A 17467-nucleotide genomic window follows, 5' to 3' on the forward strand; every position below is an offset into this window, starting at 1 on the left:
GAATAGGAATCTCCAGAGATGTTACTGGAATATTGGCTAGGAATTCCCCCCCCCCCCCGGGAAGCTGAGCTGAACAAGCAGGCTACCCGCCATCTTAAAGCACCTGAAAACTATGGACTAATTTTTCAGCTTTTGTGTGTGTGTTTTGTTTGGATTCCTTGCACCCATGTACTTTCACACACACACACACACACACACACACACACACACACACAAACACACACTTTGAAAATTCCCAGCCTCCTAAATTCTTCTTCTTGGTCCTTAAATCCTTTAACTTTCCCTCCCCCCCTTTTGCCAAATTGCAAATAAATAAATAAAAAAAATCTCTTTCACAACATCCCGATAGCCGGAGTTGAAGTCCTACAGATCAAGAGAATTTCCATCTGGGTTTCTGGTCATACTGGTTCTGCTGAAATATGAAAAAGCTTCAAATTGAAAAAAGACTTTTTCTTCTTTCTTTTTTTTTAAAAGTGGGGGGGGCAGCCTGTTATGCAACCGCAGGGTGTTAATCCCTTTAAGCTCCTTCCCTTAAGTGTCAGGCCAGTGATTAACAATGGACAATTGTTGGTCCCTAGGATTCAACTGGCCTTGCAGGCATGGTGTGATGTTTGGATGGTAACAATAAAGGCAAACAGGCTGGGTGACGAGATGTGACTGCAGATCATCTCACTGGCAGGTGCAGCAAAATCACAAATGGGAACACAGATAAGAGCGTGTGGCCAAAACAAAAAAAAAGATATATTGGCATTTATGCAAAATATACAGATTTGATCCTTGCAATTACTGTTGAAAATGCCTTACTGATCCACGTGAAAAAGTTGTTTTCCATAAAACGTAAACTGACATCACCTTGTTGAAAGAAATGTTTCACTTACACAGGTAAAACTGTCCACGTACAACAGTTCACTTAGCGACCGCTCAAAGTTACAACGGCACTGGAAAAAAGGGACTGATGGCCATTTTTCACAGCTACCACTTTTGTAGCATCCCCATGACTGTGTGATCAAAACTCAGAGGTCATCTAGTCCAGCCTCCTGCTCAAGCAGAAGACCCTATACCAGGAGTCTTCAAACTTGGCCCTTTTATGACTTGTGGACTTCAACTCCCAGAATTCCTCGCTGAGTAATTCTGGGAGTTGAAGTCCACAAGTCATAAAAGAGCCAAGTTTGAAGACCTCTGCCCTATACTATTTAATAATAATAATAATAATAATAATAATAATAATAATAATAATAATAATAATATAAAGTTGGAAGGGACCTTGGAGGTCATCTAGTCCACCCCCTGCTCAGGCAGGAAACCCTGTACCATTTCAGACAAATGGCCGTCCAGTCTCTCCTTCAAAAGCTCCAGTGATGAAGCCCCTACAATTTCTGGTGGCAAGTCGTTCCACTGGTTAATTGTCCTCACTGCTGAAGTCCAGGTTGCTTCTCCGGAAATCTGGTTAGGGAAATTCTGGAAGTTGCAAGTCCACCCAGTTGCTGAGATTGAGAAACGCAGGTCAGGGTGCTTGCAAAAATTGGGGAAGGCAGAGGAATTTAGCAAACAAACCCGCCCCCTCTTGTCCGCTTGAGATCTGATAGCAAAGCATTCCAGAGACATAATGGAAGGAGAGAAAGATAAACAAAGCAAAAAGAAAAAAATAAGCCGAGTAGGAAAGTGAAAGGGGGGGGGACAAAAAGCGTTTTTTGTTCTGCTGCTCTTAGAATGTGTGTGTCAGTTGTCGCAAATAATGGAGGAAGCCTTTTACTCTGCTTTCAACTTTGCATCTCTCTGCAGAGAAGTCAGTGCTGGATATTTCCACTCCAGCATCTATGAAAATTTTCACTGATGCTCCGTTCACTATCTGACCATCGCCCACGCTGCTAAATTAAAGGAGAAGATATTTGCAATGAACTCGGTGACTCTCATCTTGAGGAATAGCTGGAGGATTGCAGGGCACTTTGAAGAAACCTGGTATCACCTTTTGAAAGTGAGTTAAGCGGATCAGGAGTTACTGAGAGCCGTCAAAGCCTTGGAGTTTCCACACACTAGTTAATCATACAAGTATCACGCTAATTAGTTTTATAATCTTGGTCTTGTTGTTCCTGGCAGCAGCCTTAACCATTATGACCAGATTCTCACATTATATAGAAAGGGAACTCTTAGATCTGCAGGCCTCTGGGGTGGGTAAGATGTGTAAATAAGATGTTGGGCAATCAGATTCATGCTCCAGGCAGGCTCCACCCGAACGATCTCGGTTACCGGAGCTCCGATTCCAAGTTTCAGTGTATCAAATGATCTGGCTTGTTTCACCAGCTTTATGGTTCAAGAGGTGTACCAATTTCCTTGCCCTACTTGGGAATGTTTGCTGGCTGCAACCACCGTCCTTTCCTTTCTCACCCTTCTTAAAATTCGAACACAAGGGATTATTACTCTGCTAGGATTTCTGCTTTTACAGCTTGAATAGGCAAAAAGGGATCTGTAAAGCAGGTAAGAGCTCACACCAACACACCAACCCATACCAACACACACAGGTAGTCCTCAACGTACGACCCCAATAGAGCCCCAGGTTTCTGTTGCTAAGTGAAACATTTGTTAAGTGAGCTCTGCCCCATTTGACGATGTTTCTCTCCACGGTCATTAAGTGAATCGCTGCAAGTTGTCAAGTTAGTAACCGGGTTGTTAAATGAATCTGGCTTCCCCATGGGACTTTGCTTGTCGGAAGGTCGCCAAAGGGGGACGCTGCAACCGTCTTAAGCACATGCCAGTTGCCGAGCCTCATGGGATCGTGGGGATGCTGCAAGAGTGGTGAGAAAACCAGTCATGTCACTTTTTCCAGTGCCGTTGCAACTTCCGTCACTAAACAAACCGCTCTCGTCTCCTGGTGCCTAAAAGAAAATGAGGTTGTTTGAAAGAGGGACAAGGCTTGGCTTAGCTGAGCAGCTGTCTTCGGCCACAAAAATGTCCCCTTCCAGCCACCGTCGAACATGTGGAGCTTCCTTCTGCAATCCCAGGCAAGACCTCTAGAGGGCATCTCAGCCCGTCAGCTCTTCCCTGGCTGGAGCCTTCTGGGAGTTGAAGTCCACACATTTTAAAGTTGCTAATGTAGAAGTGACACCAGATGTAAAAGGGACACATCTGGAGGGCAACAACTGGGTTTGCCTCCTGAGTTCTGCAATAATCAGATCTCTTGTCTGCTTTGCAATGACAGAACTTCTCTGAAACCTTTTTTTGTTTTTTTGGTAAGAGTTTTGTTGATTTTTTTACAATAACAACCTTAGTGCCGGGTGTACAGCGTGTTTTCCTGGTTCCTGATTTCTTTTTTTACCATCAATAATAGTTAATCAACTATAGTCAATAATAATTACTTTTTATATTTCCATAATTATTATATCAATTGATATTTCCTTGATCCTCTCTTCTCCCAATAGTATTCTCCTTCTTCAGCATTAAACAAATCTAATTTTTGATATTTGGTATTTTCCTTCGATCAATGATTAAATAAAAACATTTTCTTTCTTCTCTGAAACCTCTGACACAGGGAAGCTGCCCCAATCAGCTGGTTTAGCGAAGGGTTGCATGTCTGCAGGCTCGCAAGATTTATATTTATGTTTGCAACACTATAGTCCCCAACTTATAAACCATTCCTTTAGAGGCCGTGTGAAGTTACAATTGCGCTGAAAAAAGTAACTCGTGACCAGTCCTTGCCTTTATGACCATGGGAGCGTCCCCACAGTTGCACGATCACAATTGGGGCCCTTGGCATGGATATATGATGGTTGCAACGGAGGAGGGTCCGATTGGCGTGTGAGACTTTCGCTGCCAGCTTCCCAATGGGCGACCATGGAGTGGAAACCCAACCGCTGCTGTCGCCCCCAGTTAAACCAGCCCAAAGTAGCATGTTACGCGCCTGGCGCAAATGTGGCACTCCCAACAAACCGGGAGCAGAGCCACCATGCATTAAGCCATGGTCTTCTTGCGCGTGCACCTCTGCAACAAACCCCGGCTAAGAGGCGTCTTTGCAAGAGCACAGCCACCATGCATTAAGCCATGGTCTTCTTGCGCGTGCACCTCTGCAACAAACCCCGGCTAAGAGGCGTCTTTGCAAGAGCAGAGCCACCATGCATTAAACCATGGTCTTCTTGCGTGTGCACCTCTGCAACAAACCCCGGCTAAGAGGTGGCTTTGCGGGAGCAGAGCCACCATGCATTAAGCCACGGTCTTCTTGCGCGTGCACCTCTGCAACAAACCCCGGCTAAGAGGCGGCTTTGCGGGAGCAGAGCCACCATGCATTAAGCCACGGTCTTCTTGCGCGTGCACCTCTGCAACAAACCCCGGCTAAGAGGCGGTTTAATGGTACCAGCTTCCCCTTGAGCTTCGGATGGCCCCGGACCTCCGGTCCTTTCGCCGCGACCTCAAAACTTTTCTCTTCCATCAGGCTGACCTGGATTGATGATGGGTTTTTAAATATGTTTTAATTTTTAACTGTGTAGTTAATTTATTTGGGGGCTGTTATTTAATTCGTGTTTTTTTTTAATTTTTGTCTTGTTGTTTTTATTGTTGTAAGCCGCCCTGAGTCCCTTGGGAGATAGGGCGGCATGTAAGTCCCAAAAATAAATAAATAAATAAATAAATAAATAAATAAATAAATAAATAAATAAATAAATAAGTAAGTAAGTAAGTAAATAAAATAATGGGAGCAGAGCCGGCCCCCAAAGCAAGCCGGGGCTCGGGCCCCTCTCCTGTGCACGCAGCAGGTGCAGCTCTCCAACAAAGCCTGGCTTAGCGGGAGCATCCGGCCGCCAAAGCAAGCCGGGGCTGGGTGGGCGCGGGCAGCGGGCGCCGCTCTGCAGCTTAGCCGGCCGGGAGGCGTCTCGGGGGGAGCGCGGCCGGCCGGGGCTGCGCTGCCGGGGCTGCCGGGCGGGCGGAGGGCGGAGGGCCGGCCCGGGGAGGCGGTCGGGCGAAGGCGGCGAGGGCGATGGCGGGCCGGGCGGCGCCGTGGCTGCTGCTGGGCGGGCTGCTGGCGGCGGCGGCGTCCGAGGCGTCCGAGGCTTCCGCGCCGGGCTCCCCGGCGGCGCAGGTGGAGGTGACGCTGCGCGGAGAGGCCGAGCCGGGCCGGGGCTGCACCCTGCAGGGCGCGCTCTTGGGCCGGGCCGGCTTGGAGCTCCAGGCGGCGGCGGCGGTGCGGGGCAGCCTGGTGCTGGTGAGCCTGCGGGACTCTGCGCTGGGGTGGGTGGGGGGGGGGAGCCTGGCCCTCCCCGGACCCCCGTGGACCGCCCCTCCCGTGGCCTGTCGGTGAATCAGCCCCTCTCTCCCAAGAAGCCCCCTCCCCCACCCAGGCCCCTCCCCGGACAGCCCCCCCTTCCGCCCCAAGCAGCCCCCCCAGCAGCCCCCTCCCCAAACAACCCCCTTTCCCCCAAGCATCCCCCTCCCCAGACAGCCCCCTCCCCAGGCAGCCCTTTTCCCAGGCAACCCCCCTCCCCCCAAGGAGCCCCCTCCCCAAACAGCCCCTTTCTCCCCCAAGCTTCCCCTTCCCCAACAGCCCCCCTCCCCCCAGCAGCCCCCTCCCCAAACAGCCCCCTTTCCCCCAAGCATCCCCCTCCCCAGGCAGCCCTTTTCCCAGGCAGCCCCTTCCCCCCCAAGCAGCCCCTTCCCCAGCAGCCCCCCTCCCCCCCAGCAGCCCCCAAACAGCCCACTTTCCCCCAAGCATCCCCCTCCCCAGACAGCCCCCTCCCCAGGCAGCCCCCCCTCCCCCCAAGCAGCCCCCTTTCCAAACAGCCCCTTTCCCCCCCAAGCAGCCCCTTCCCCAGCAGCCCCCCTCCCCCTCAGCAGTCCCTTCCCTGACAGCCCCCTCCCCAGGCAGCCCTTTTCCCAGGCAGCCCCCCTCCCCAAACAGCCCCCTTCCCCCCAAGCATCCCCCTCCCCAGGCATTCCCCTCCCCAGGCAGCCCTTTTCCCAGGCAGCCCCTTCTCCCCCAGCAGCCCCCTACCCAAACAGCCCCCTCCCCAGGCAGCCCTTTTCCCAGGCAGCCCCCCTCCCCCCAAGCAGCCCCCTCCCCAAACAGCCCCCTTCCCCCCAAGCATCCCCCTCCCCAGACAGCCCCCCTCCCGAGGCTTTCACCTGAGTGAATGGAGCCCACCTTGCCTTCCCTTCTCCGCCAGGTGAACGACACAGACCCCAGGCTGGAGGAGGAGGACAGCTGGATTGGCGTGGTTCCAGTGGGGGCAGAAGAAGCGGAGGAGGTCCCGAAGCGCCACAGAGAGGAGTCTTTCGCCAGAGCTGTGGTCAACAAGGTACACCTGTCCCCTTGACCTGACCTCCGTCTGCTTCTTTCTCCCTTGATGGCCCCAAAGGCGCTTTTTCCAGCGAGGCAGCTGGACTTCCTTGTTTTTCTTCGAAGGCCTTTCGCTTCTCATCCCAAGAGGCTTCTTCGGCTCTGACTGGAGGGGGGGGGGAGTGGAAGGATTTGCTTACTATGAGGTTCTGAAAAACCTGTTCCTTAGTGCAGCCTACTTGGGAGAAATGGAGAGAAAATCGGAACCGTAGGATTGATGCCCACGTCTTCCCCGTGCTGGCCTGGTTAATTCTGGGAGTTGAAGTCCACAAGTCTTAAAAGTCGCCGAGGTTGCACACCCCTGTTTCTAGATCAGCATTTCTCAACCGTGGCCACTGGAAGACGGGTGGGCCGCAGCTCGGCTCCCAAAGGACTGGGGACTTCTGGGAATTGAAGTCCAGACGTCTGATCTTGGAACCCAGGCCACCGTCCTCTTCCTGGTTCTTAATTTGGTGGGTTTCCCTTCTTGCAGATGAAGCGGGCCCTGGTTTTGGGGGCTTCGGCCCTGCTCATCCTCGCCCTGAACCAGAACACAATCCGAGAGGTAGGTGTGGGCGCTCTTGCAGGGGCTGGAGACGTGATTGAAGCCCCCTGCCCACATCCCCACTGAGGGGCTGTTCTTTGCCTTCTCCTTGCTACAGCTGGATGTTGCCCAAGTCCTTTCAAAGCCCGTGGTGATTGTCCAGACTTCAGAAAACGTGACCAAACTCCTCGGGGCACTGCTGCGGTGAGCTGGCTAGGAACTGGGCAAAGGACTGGAGGCTGTGGGTGAACTCTTACTTTTCTCTTAGGCTTCTGAATGTCTGTCTGCGTTAAAAAAAAAAAAGTCACAGAACACGTTTCTTCGGAGAATTCCCCCAAACACCTGACTGTATACAGCAGAGATCTCCAAGTGCGGCCACTTTGAGACTTGTGGACTTCAACTCCCAGGATTCCCCAGCCAGCGTGGCTGACTGAGGAATTCTGGGAGTTGAAGTTGGCAAGTCTTAAAAGTTTGGAAAGCCTTGATATACCGGGAAGTCCTGTATTGGGATCACGTGGGAACGCCGCGATAGTTGTGAGTGTGAGGACCACCGGGAAATTCTGGCTGGGGAATTCTGGGAGGTGAAGTCCAAAGTTGCCACGGCTTGAGAAAGCCTATAGTGGAGCCACTCCCAGTGCAGTTTGTGCCCCACCTCACACCCACGGATTGGCCTTGTCTGACCCCATATTGAGAAAACCCAACCTAATCCAGAAGGAAATCAACTGCATGGACAAAGCGAACTCCTAATTCTTGTCACGTCCTCTTTGATCCTTTGCACTCTCTCCATCAAAGGTGCCTGGATGGAGAGAGAAGTTGAACCTGGGAATTTTTTAAAGCTATTTCCCAAAGCACCAAAAGGCAGAATGAGAAACAATGGATGGAAACTAACCAGGGAGAGAAGCAACCTGGAATTGAAAAACTTCCTAACAGTGAGAACAATTAACCAGTGGAACAGCTGGCCTCCAGAAGTTGTGGGTACTTCATGACTGGAGGTTGTTTTTTTTTAAAGGAGACTGGACAGCCATTTGTCTGACGTAATATAAGGTCTCTTGCTTGAGCAGAATAAAAAGAACAAAAAAAAATGTGTAGATTTTGGGAAAAGTGCAGAGAAGAGCAACTAGGATGATTAAAGGCCTGGAAACAGACATATGGAGGGCTGCATGAATTGGGTATGTCTCGTCTTTTGAAAAGAAGGACTAGGGGGTGACATGATAGCAGTCTTCCAGAATTTGAGGGGCTGCCACAAATAAGAGGGGGGTCAACCTATTCTCCAGAGCACCTGAAGGCAGGACAAGAAACAACGGATGGAAACTTATCAAGGAGAGAAGCAACCTAGAACTAAGGAGAAATTTTCTGACAGTTAAAACAATCAGTGGAACAACCTGCCTCCAGAAGCTGTGAATGCTCCATCACTGGAGGCTTTTAAGAAAAAACTGGACAGCCCTTTGTCTGAAATGGTATAAGGTTTCCTGCCTGAGCAGGGGGTTGGGCTAGATGACCTCCAAGGTCCCTTCCAACTAGGTCTTATTCATTCTTCTCTCTCCCTCTATTTTGCAGAGGTCTTCAGGCTACTGCGAAGATCACATATCAAGCGGGGCTGCTGGAGAACATGGTATGTGGCCTGCAAGGGAAGAGGGATGTCATACAAACTTGGGCAGGGAAGCTGGGCCAAGAGATCCATTCATTGAAAACTGTTGTGTGGCAGTTTCATAAGGATTCTGACCACCCGCCCTCCCATAGTTTGCTGCGTCTCCTGCTTGAGCATGGAGGGGGTTGGACTAGATGACCTACAAGGTCCCTTCCAGCTCCAGCTTATTCTGTAAACCACTGCTATTTGTGTTTTGTGGGTTTCGTTGTCGATATTGCTGCTTTTAGCCAGCTCTCCCTTTTCCCTTTCAAGGGGCTGACGCTGACCCTGTGGTCAACATGTGGCCTCTCACGGGGCGGCATGTATGCCGAGTGGCAGGGCGTTATCTGCACGGGAGAAAACAGCTCAAAGGTCCAGGTTGGTGAAGGAGCCAGATGTTCTGTTGAAATATATTGACAGGTCACTGCGGGTCATGAGAAGAACATTCTGAAGGCTACCTAATAGTAGTATACAGGCAAACCTTGACTTATGACCAGTTGGGACCCAGAATTTCCATTGCTAACTGAAGGCGGTTCTGTGAGTTGCGTCCAATTTTACAACTTTGTTGCCATCGTTAAGCAAAACAGCTGGTCATTAAGCGAATCCAGCGGGCCTCGTTGACTTTGCTTGTTGGAAACCGGCTGGGAAAAATCACAAATGACAATCGTGTGATGTCAGGATGCTGCAACCATTGTAAATAACGTGTTTGTTGCCAAATGCCCAAGTTATGATCACTAGACCAGGGGGATGTGGCGGTGGCCGTAAGTGCGAGGAGCCCCTTTTTTTCAGTGCCGTCATAATTTTGAACGGTCGCTAAATAAACGGCTGTAAGTTAAGAATTACCTGTACTAAGTTTACAGGGCTGTCCAATTTGTAAAGTGATTCTTGGCAACTTATCAGTTAGCAGAAGCGTGAACAGAAGAAAGTTTCAAATAAAATACAGTTAATTACATGACCTGAATTCTCACAACTTGCTGAGCGGGTCCCCAACCCCTGGGCTGTGGCCTATTCAGAACTGAGCCATGCGTGTGGCGGGCCAGCACGCACGTTCGTGCACACAGCTCAAATTGTGTGTGGCCCGCTGCTCGCGTGGCCCAGTTCCCCTCTTCTCCCCCCCCCGCCAGACCGCCAAGCCACAAAGGTTGGGGACCGCTGATCTAAATCGAACCCAGGTTCAAAGTGGTGCAAAAAACGGCTGCTAGATTTTGACTAGACCCGGGTAAGCATGTTGTGTGAATGCAGCCCAGAGTGACGAGTGTTACTTTTTGGGTGGGGCTCTGTTTGCAGAAATACCTCCAGCAGCTGTGGAACGCCATCCTGCTCATCGCCTTGATCCTGTGCACCGGTGTGATTGTGCAGGCACAACGACACTCCCGGCACAGTCAGCTGGACCAGGAATTGGAGGTGGGCCCGCTCCCGTCCTCCGGCTGCTCTTGGCCCAGCCCTTGCAGAGCGCGGATCGTATCGGTCGGCCTAATGCTCGCCTTCGCTTTTTGCAGCTGGATCTCAAGCAACACATTGCGCAGAAGCTGCTGGCATTGAAAACCAGGCCTTACCATCCTGGCAGGTCACCCCACAGCTGGGCGCATGAGATCGACAACTGTGCCATCTGCCTGGACCAGTTTCAGAAGAATCAGGTAAGAATCAGAGGGGGAAAAAAAAATCTGTCCGCAGCCGGTTCCTCAAATACTCATCCACCTTTGCCTCTTAAGAAAATGCCTCTACGGATCTTTGACTTTAACAGCCATTTGAAGTGGCAGCGATGTTGAAAAAAGGGACAAGTCCTCACACTTATGACCATTGCAGCGTCCTGGGGTTAGGTGGTCACCAGGTGTGACCTTCCCAAGGCGTTTCCAACAAACGGCCAAAAAGATTGTAATGTCGGAATCACGTTGGATGCGATTCACTTAACAGCCAGCCCCTTTGCTTACCAACAGTCGTTCTTGCCCCAAATGTGGGTCGTACGTTGAGGACTACCTGTACATCAGCCCTGTTCACACCACCTGCTTCTCCATAACGAGGCAGGATGCCATTTTGTTCCGTTTCCCAACTTGCTGGATTTCCACGAGGCACTGAATGAGCAACTAACGCTGTAGCTAAATTTGCACAACGTGCTGGGTTTTGTGTAATGGGGTTTTGCGTAATGACTAGTCTGGCGTTTAGCACATCAAGAAAAATGCCACTGTTGCGTATCAGGGACTCGAGTAATGTTTAAAAGCCACACAAACATAGACTTAAAAAAGCTTATTGTATTCAGGAAGTTAAAATGCGAATTGCTCCTAAAAAGCTATTTTGTGGGGTTTGGTTTTTTTGGGGAATTTGTATTTTAACTTCCCGGCTTATTTTCTGACGAAGAAATACCCCGTTACTTCAACTGATCGTTTTTTATCCTTAAAGTGGCGACCCTCACAAAAAAAAAAATCCCCTCCTGAGTTGATTATAATTGTGTTCTCAATGCTCTTCTGCAAATGGGCGTTTCAAGCAATCGTCCATAGATTGCCACGGGGTCGGGCTTCTCGAACAAAATATGTTTCAGACCAGCCTTTCTCACCTTCAGCAACTTTTTAGACGGGTAGACCTCAAATTCCCAGAATTCCCTGTGCTGGCTGGGGGATTCTGGGAGCTGAAGCCCACCTGTCTTAAACTTGCTGAGGTTGGGAAATGCTGCTTGCTTTGACTCAGGGCAGCGTTCATATGTTGGAATGTATAACCAGGAGTTTGGCCAAAATTGGATTTGTGATGGTTGGTCCCTCCATCGTGGATCCCTGGTCCTTCCTACTGGAGGTGCTGAGTTCGAGTCGGGATGTCTTAGCCAGAGTTCTCCGAACCAAGCCGGTGTCTTCCTGATCCTGTGGGCCAGGAGGAGCTAGCAACTTTTCTCAAGAGCGGAGGATGCAGGTGAACTCCTGCAACTCCTGAGTAGGTCTTGACTTGCCCAACAGTGTCTCCGGGTGTTACCCTGCCTGCACGAATTCCACCAGGACTGCGTAGATCCCTGGCTTCTCCTGCAGCAGACCTGCCCACTCTGTAAACACAACATTCTCGGTAAGAGCCCGGTGGGGGTAAGACTCGGCTGCCCCCCCCAGGCTTTCTGATCCTTGCTTTCAAACATTCAGGGGCAGATATAATAAATTAGCACCTTGACTAGTGAGCGATAAAATAGGACTTGAGAAACACACGTTTGCTCGAGTGTTTCCTTAACCTGGCTAACTTTTAAAGAGGCATGGACTTCAACTCCCAGAATTCCCCCAGCCTGCAGGCCTCCCAGTTCCGGGAATCGAAGCCCAGAATTAAAAACTGCCAGGAAAAGGTGGCAAAATCAGGTTGCGATGGCTGGCTTGACAGCCACTCCGACTTACAACCGTAATAGGCAAGTTCTATTGTGATCTAAGTTGAGAATTACCTGTGTTTAATTTGCTGATCCCAGGATAGGCGGTTATCCTGTGTTTTTAGAAGCAGATTGCTGTTGTTTTAAAAAACATTTAAAGACAGCCAACATGCTTTCCGCTTAGGAACAAAAGAATTCCGGGGTCCTTTCTGGATAAATGTCCCCTTTGCGGTGAACTCCGGAGGCTGCCGGTTCGTCGCTTTGCTTGCTGCTGTCACTCAAGAGGCTGGCCCTGGGTTTCTGCCTTTCTAACAAATTCTTCTTTTTTTCCTTCCCCTTCTTCCTTTTTTTTTTTTTTTTAGGAAACTGTTGCTGAGACAGGTAGCAAGACACGTCTTTCCTGCACCCCGAGGGAAGAGAGCCCTTTTGCAAGAGGCCGTTATTTAACAGCAGCTTCTCTCAAGTTTGGCGTCTTTTAAGATGCGTGGACTTCCCACATCTTAAAAGCCGCCAAGCTTGAGAGAAACTGCCCTCCGGTTATGGGCCCTCTCTGGGGTCGCTTTGGGCAGCGAAGCAGCTACGTTGGGCCACACCAGGACAGGGACCAGCGTAGTTATCGGTAAATGACGCGTTCCTCTCTCCTTTGGCCTGCTTGGCCACCCCTGGATCGAGAGCTACGCCCCCTCGGGTGCGTGTTCTCCGAACATTTCGTGCAGCTTGGATCTGAGCTGGGATGAACCTGCCCTTCTGGGGAACTCACCTGAGGCCTTCCTCTTGTGAAGGAACGAAGACGACGACAAGTGAGGCTTCCAACTTAAGCCCCTTTTTCGGACAATTTGCAAGAGAAACGCAAGTTTCAGCTGGTGGGGTGAGATGGGAGGGAGGTTTGAACTGCTTCCTTATTTATACTAACTTATTTGATTGAGCAAGGGCAGCCGAGGTCCTGGGCTGACATCTCGGAAAGAGCAGAGATATTCCAGAGTTTATTGGGATATGTATATAAGCCCCTTGTCCTAATTAAAATAATTCTAGCAAACTGAAAACGGGGGGGCCGCTGGTCCTTCTCATTGTCCTGTTCTTTCCTCATCCAGGCATTCCCTCTTTTACAGAATTTCAGAGTTGGAAGGGACCTTGGAGGTCTTCTAGTCCAGCCCCCTGCTTGAGCAGGAGAACCTAGACCATTTGAGACAAGTGGCTGTCCCATCTCTTCTTGAAAACCTCCAGTGATGGAGCCCCCACGACTTCTGGAGGCCAGCCGTTCCACTGGTGGATCGTTCTCTCAGGAGATTCCCTCCTTACTTCATGGTTGCTTAGTTTCCACCCGTTGCTTCTTGCCCTGCCTTCGGGTGCTTTGGAAAATAGGTTGATCCCTTCCTCTTTGTGGCAGCCCCTCAAATATTGGAAGGCCGCTATCACGTCATCCCTGGTCTTTGGAGGTTTATCTGAGTAGGGCAGATCCTAACCTGGATCACAGATGCAAAAGGTCAGCAGCCGTTATTTCGTTCAACCCGATGGGAAGCACCTGAAAGCTTGCAGCAGCAACGAGAGCCAGGCGACGCTCGTGCTGGAATGCCGAGGCCTCGATCCGGACTGTCCCCTGATTCCCTACAATCTAGGGAAGAGCCAAGGCCAGCCAGAGAAGTTCCCATCACAAAGTTTGTAACTGTGTTAAGTCAAGGGCCAGGAGGAGGCTTCTGAGGCCTCTCGTGCCCTGGGATCACCCAGCGTTGGGTTCCCCCCCTCCTACACTACCCCTTGCCCTGCCCCCCCCAAGACCCCCCCCAGCGACGCTCCCGGAGTCCTCCTGAGTGCGCTTCTCTTTTTTTATTTCTGGTGGTTGTGGGTACAATAGCCTGGCGGGGGCGGACAACGGCCTCTCCCTTTGGCTGGGCCGTAAGGGCTGCTGACTGCCTCTTTGTAGAAAAGATTGAAGGGAGCAGGGCCCAAGGCGGCCTTGGGCGGCTGGGGGCCGGAGGTCCATTGGGGGGCAGGCGCGTAGGCGAGGGGGTGTTTCGGAGGCCTGTTTCGCGAGGCGCTTCCCCCGCTGCTGCTATTAGTCGGGGGCCTGGAGGCCTGTCCCTGAACGCCGGTCCCTGTGGGGTCCCTGCGAAAGGAGAAATCAGAGAGGCCATTGGAAGAAGAGCCCGTTGCCCCATTTCTAAACCAATCCCCCCCCCCAAAATGGATCCCTTCGGGCCAGCCCACTCACCCCACGGGAGGTGGCACCGCGCTGTCCTGAGGCCCGGCTTTTCCGGCAGACCGAATCCAGAGCTGGGTTGGAAGTACAAACTACGGAGAGAGGAATTCCCGGTTAGGCGGTCAGTATCTTAAGAGACGGGAGGAAGGCGCTTCTCTTGACACTCTGCACGGAGGCCAGACGGATCTTTTCGGGTCGGGGCGGAGAGCAGCTGGGGGAACAAATGGATTTCCTTTGGAATTCACATCTGGCTGAGCGTTTGGGAAGGAGAGACTCCGCGCCAGCTCTCAAAAAAGAGAGGATTTCTCCCAAGGGATCAGACGGGAACCCTGCTACCCAAACGCGCGCGGGGGACATATCCTTCTGAAGTCCTCCGCGCGGGTTTTAATGGGAACGGGAGGCAGATTGCAGGAGAAATGGCCTGGCAACAATTAACCAGTGGAACGGCTCGCCTCCAGAGGTGGTGGATGCTCCATCACTGGAGGCTTTTAAGAAGACACCGGACGGCCACTTGTCTGAAATAGTAGAGTTGGGAGCAATGTTTTTTTTTTCCTATGACCGCTGGCCAAGCGGCTGATAAGTCTGGTGCCTTTTGATTGCCCCTCCCTCCCCCCCTTGGGGACCCCCCTCTACCTTCTGCATCTCCTGCTGGGGCGGCTCTTTCATTTTGCCTATGGCGTTTCGGAGACGCGAGTTCTCTTCCTCCAGAATGCTGATGCGGATGTTGTTGGCCTGCAGCTGTTTCCCCATGTCCTCCATGACATTCCCGGAGACTGCAAAGAGGCAAACCGGGCGTTTTGGGTGGGACTCGGACTGGTCTAGGACAGTCGCCTTTTCCCAGTGGAAACGATGGTTAAATCTGTCCGTATGCCGTTGCAGTTCAAAGGAGGTTGCTGGGTTAACCCAGAGTAGCCTCCGGTGGGGGAGAAGGTGGGATGGGGAATCCAGATGGTGGGGCTTCGTTGGTAAGTCACTTCAGGCCCCCACCCCCACCCCCAGGCCTTACTTTCAAACTGGGTCTCGACGGGGACGTGAAGGTCTGGGAAGAAGACCAAGAGTTTCTCCTTCTCCTTCATCTCGTGGATCAGCTCTCCCAGCTCAGAGATGGTCCTCTGCAGGTCGGAGGCCGACTGCTCCAAGCTCTGCTTCTCCTGCTTCAGCTTCTCGGTAAGCTTCTGGGTGGAGAGAGCGGTGGTGGTCATCTCGCAAGCTTTCTGAACTCTACAGCAGAAGTCCTACGGGGAGAGGGAAACTAAGCCTAGCCTCGCAACTAGCGAGCGACGGGATTAAAGGGTGGCAACAGCACTTAGGGCTTACTTATGCGCAGGGCTTCGCAGCCCTCTAAGCAGGTGTACTAGAGCCAGCCTCTTGCCCACAACAATCTAGGTCCTTATTTTGCCCATCTGGGAAGGAGGGAAGGCTGAGTCAACCTTGAGCCGGTCAGGATCGAACCCCTGACGGCGGGCAGAATGAGCTGAATTAGAGCAAACCTTTTATGCTCTTTGGCTGGCAGGCCGAGAACCGGGCAAATTCTTCTGCAGGTTGGGCGTGATTCAGGGCCCTCTTTCATCCTGTGCTTTCTCCCTTGTCGGAAGGGCACGATCCAAACTGGGCCAAGGGGCACCCGCTCTGCTCTGGCTGAGGTTCCTACCCCACTGCCATCCCCCCAGACCTTCTGGGCCTCCAGCCGGCCTTGGATCTCCCACTTTTCCTCCTGGAGCTCCTTCAGCCGCTCTCTCATCGTCTGCCGGTCCTCTTCCCCGTCAGCCAGGCTGGTCTTCAGCTGCTCGCATTCTTGGTCCAGGCTGTCCAGCTGCTGCATTAGAGTCTGTTGTTTGGCCTGGAGGGACTGCAGGGAGAGTTGGGAAGCTCACGATGGGGCCGAAATGCCAGGAAAAGTGGCCACCTTCACCTTGTCAGCTAAGGACTCCTGGCTGACCGTGGGCTTCAAGAAAGCTTCCAAGAGCTTTCAAGTCTCTCCCACATTGACCTCGTGGACCCCTCACCTGCTTTTCTGGGCATGGAGACAGAAGGGGGCTTCTCATTCCTTCTTCCATTTCCCAGCCTAACTTACAGTTTCCTGGGGGGAAAGGAAGGGGAAGGACACACCTCCTCCTTGGTCAGCCTCTCCGGCCCACCGCTGCCCCCTCTCACCTCCTGGTGCTGCATCATGCTAGCCCCTCTGGCTCTCTCTTTGTTGAGTTCCAGGCTGGTCCAGTTCAACTGCTGCTTCACTCTCTCCAGCTGGCTGCCGAGGGCTTCCAGTTGCTCCTCCCGTTTGTCCACCTCCTCCTTGTCCACCATCTTGGACTCCATCTCCTGCTGCAAATCCTTTCTGGCCTGTTCTGTGAAAGGCACAGCAGTTCAGGAGCTGAGGGGTTTATTTCAGATCCCTGGGGGACCCCCTCCTGAGGCCTTTTCTTACATACGTTTTAGCCTTAGAATAACAAAAGAGTTGGAAGGGACTTTGGAGGTCATCTAATCCAACCCCCTGCTCAAGCAGGAGACCTTAGACCTTTTCTGTCAAGTGGCGGTCCAGTCTCTTCTTGAAAGCCTCCAGTGATGAAGCACCCACAACCTCTGAAGGCAAGCTGGTGGATTGTTCTAGCTCTCAGGAAATTTCTCCTCATTTCGCGGCTGAACCTCTCCTTGATGGGTTTCCATCCCTTGTCCCTTTGTCTGGCCTTCGGGTGCTTTGGCGAATAGGTTGCCCCCCTCCTCTCTGCGACAGCCCCTCAAATATTGGAAGACTGCTATCGTGTCCCCCCACCAGCTACCCTCCCGGTCCTTCTCTTCACTAGATTAGCCATGCCCAGTTCTTGCAACCGTTCTTCATCTGTTTTAGATGTTTAGGTGCAACAGTGATTGCAGATGTTACCCGTTAGGTTAAACTCAAATGTTTTAAGTAAGGGTGCTTTGGACTGCAGCCTTAAGGATATGGCCCTATTTCAACATTAAGGTAAAGGTAAAGGTTCCCCCGCACATGCGTGCTAGTCGTTTCCGACTCTAGGGGCCGGTGCTCATCTCCGTTTCAAAGCCGAAGAGCCAGCGCTTGTCCAAGGACGTCTCCGTGGTCATGTGGCCGGCATGACTAGACGCCAAAGGCGCACGGAACGCTGTTACCTTCCCACCGTAGCAGACCCTATTTTTCTACTTGCATTTTTTTTATGTGCTTTCGAACTGCTAGGTTGGCAGAAGCTGGGACGAGTAACAGGCGCTCACTCTGCTACGTGGCACTCGGGATTCGACCCGCCAAACTGCCGACCTTCCGATCGACAAGCTCAGCGTCCTAACCCACTGAGCCACCGCGTCCCTATTTCAACATTACAACGGTGCTAAAAAAAAGAGGACGTTTTCAACTGGAAACACCGTCTAAATTCAGGGTGCAAGTTGGTTGTCCTTACCCAGTTCCTGGATGGTGCTTTCCTGTACCTGAAGCTTTTCCTTCAAGGTGGAGAGATTCACCTCCAAAG

At 51.8% G+C, this 17467-nt stretch overlaps 2 protein-coding genes across 4 annotated transcripts; one reads left to right on the plus strand and one right to left on the minus strand.

Annotated features, from left to right (window-relative positions):
* The first annotated feature begins 4961 nt into the window (after positions 1 to 4961).
* RNF215 (ring finger protein 215) lies at positions 4962 to 13293 on the plus strand. Of its 3 annotated transcripts, XM_083373456.1 has the most exons (10): positions 4962 to 5188; positions 6147 to 6278; positions 6792 to 6863; positions 6961 to 7046; positions 8400 to 8454; positions 8743 to 8847; positions 9757 to 9873; positions 9969 to 10106; positions 11412 to 11514; positions 12160 to 13293. In XM_083373456.1, the coding sequence occupies exons 1-10, from the start codon at positions 4964 to 4966 to the stop codon at positions 12171 to 12173; spliced, it is 1047 nt and encodes a 348-aa protein (XP_083229582.1). In that variant the 5' UTR covers positions 4962 to 4963; the 3' UTR covers positions 12174 to 13293. The 3 variants fall into 3 exon arrangements, with proteins under 3 accessions (XP_083229582.1, XP_083229583.1, XP_083229584.1); XM_083373457.1 differs by lacking the exon at positions 11412 to 11514; XM_083373458.1 differs by lacking the exons at positions 11412 to 11514; positions 12160 to 13293 and adding an exon at positions 10407 to 10530.
* Positions 13294 to 13612: 319 nt separating this feature from the next.
* LOC310646780 (coiled-coil domain-containing protein 157-like) lies at positions 13613 to 17429 on the minus strand. Its single transcript, XM_083373455.1, has 7 exons — positions 17399 to 17429; positions 16149 to 16334; positions 15646 to 15843; positions 15001 to 15229; positions 14628 to 14767; positions 14007 to 14086; positions 13613 to 13901 (listed from the first exon to the last, which is right to left on the minus strand). Exons 2-7 carry the CDS (start codon positions 16308 to 16310, stop codon positions 13622 to 13624), a joined length of 1089 nt encoding a protein of 362 aa, XP_083229581.1. The 5' UTR covers positions 16311 to 16334; positions 17399 to 17429; the 3' UTR covers positions 13613 to 13621.
* Positions 17430 to 17467: the final 38 nt, after the last annotated feature.

Source organism: Vipera ursinii, assembly GCF_947247035.1.
Source record: "Vipera ursinii genome assembly, chromosome: 14".
Classification (NCBI taxonomy): Eukaryota; Metazoa; Chordata; class Lepidosauria; order Squamata; family Viperidae; genus Vipera; species Vipera ursinii.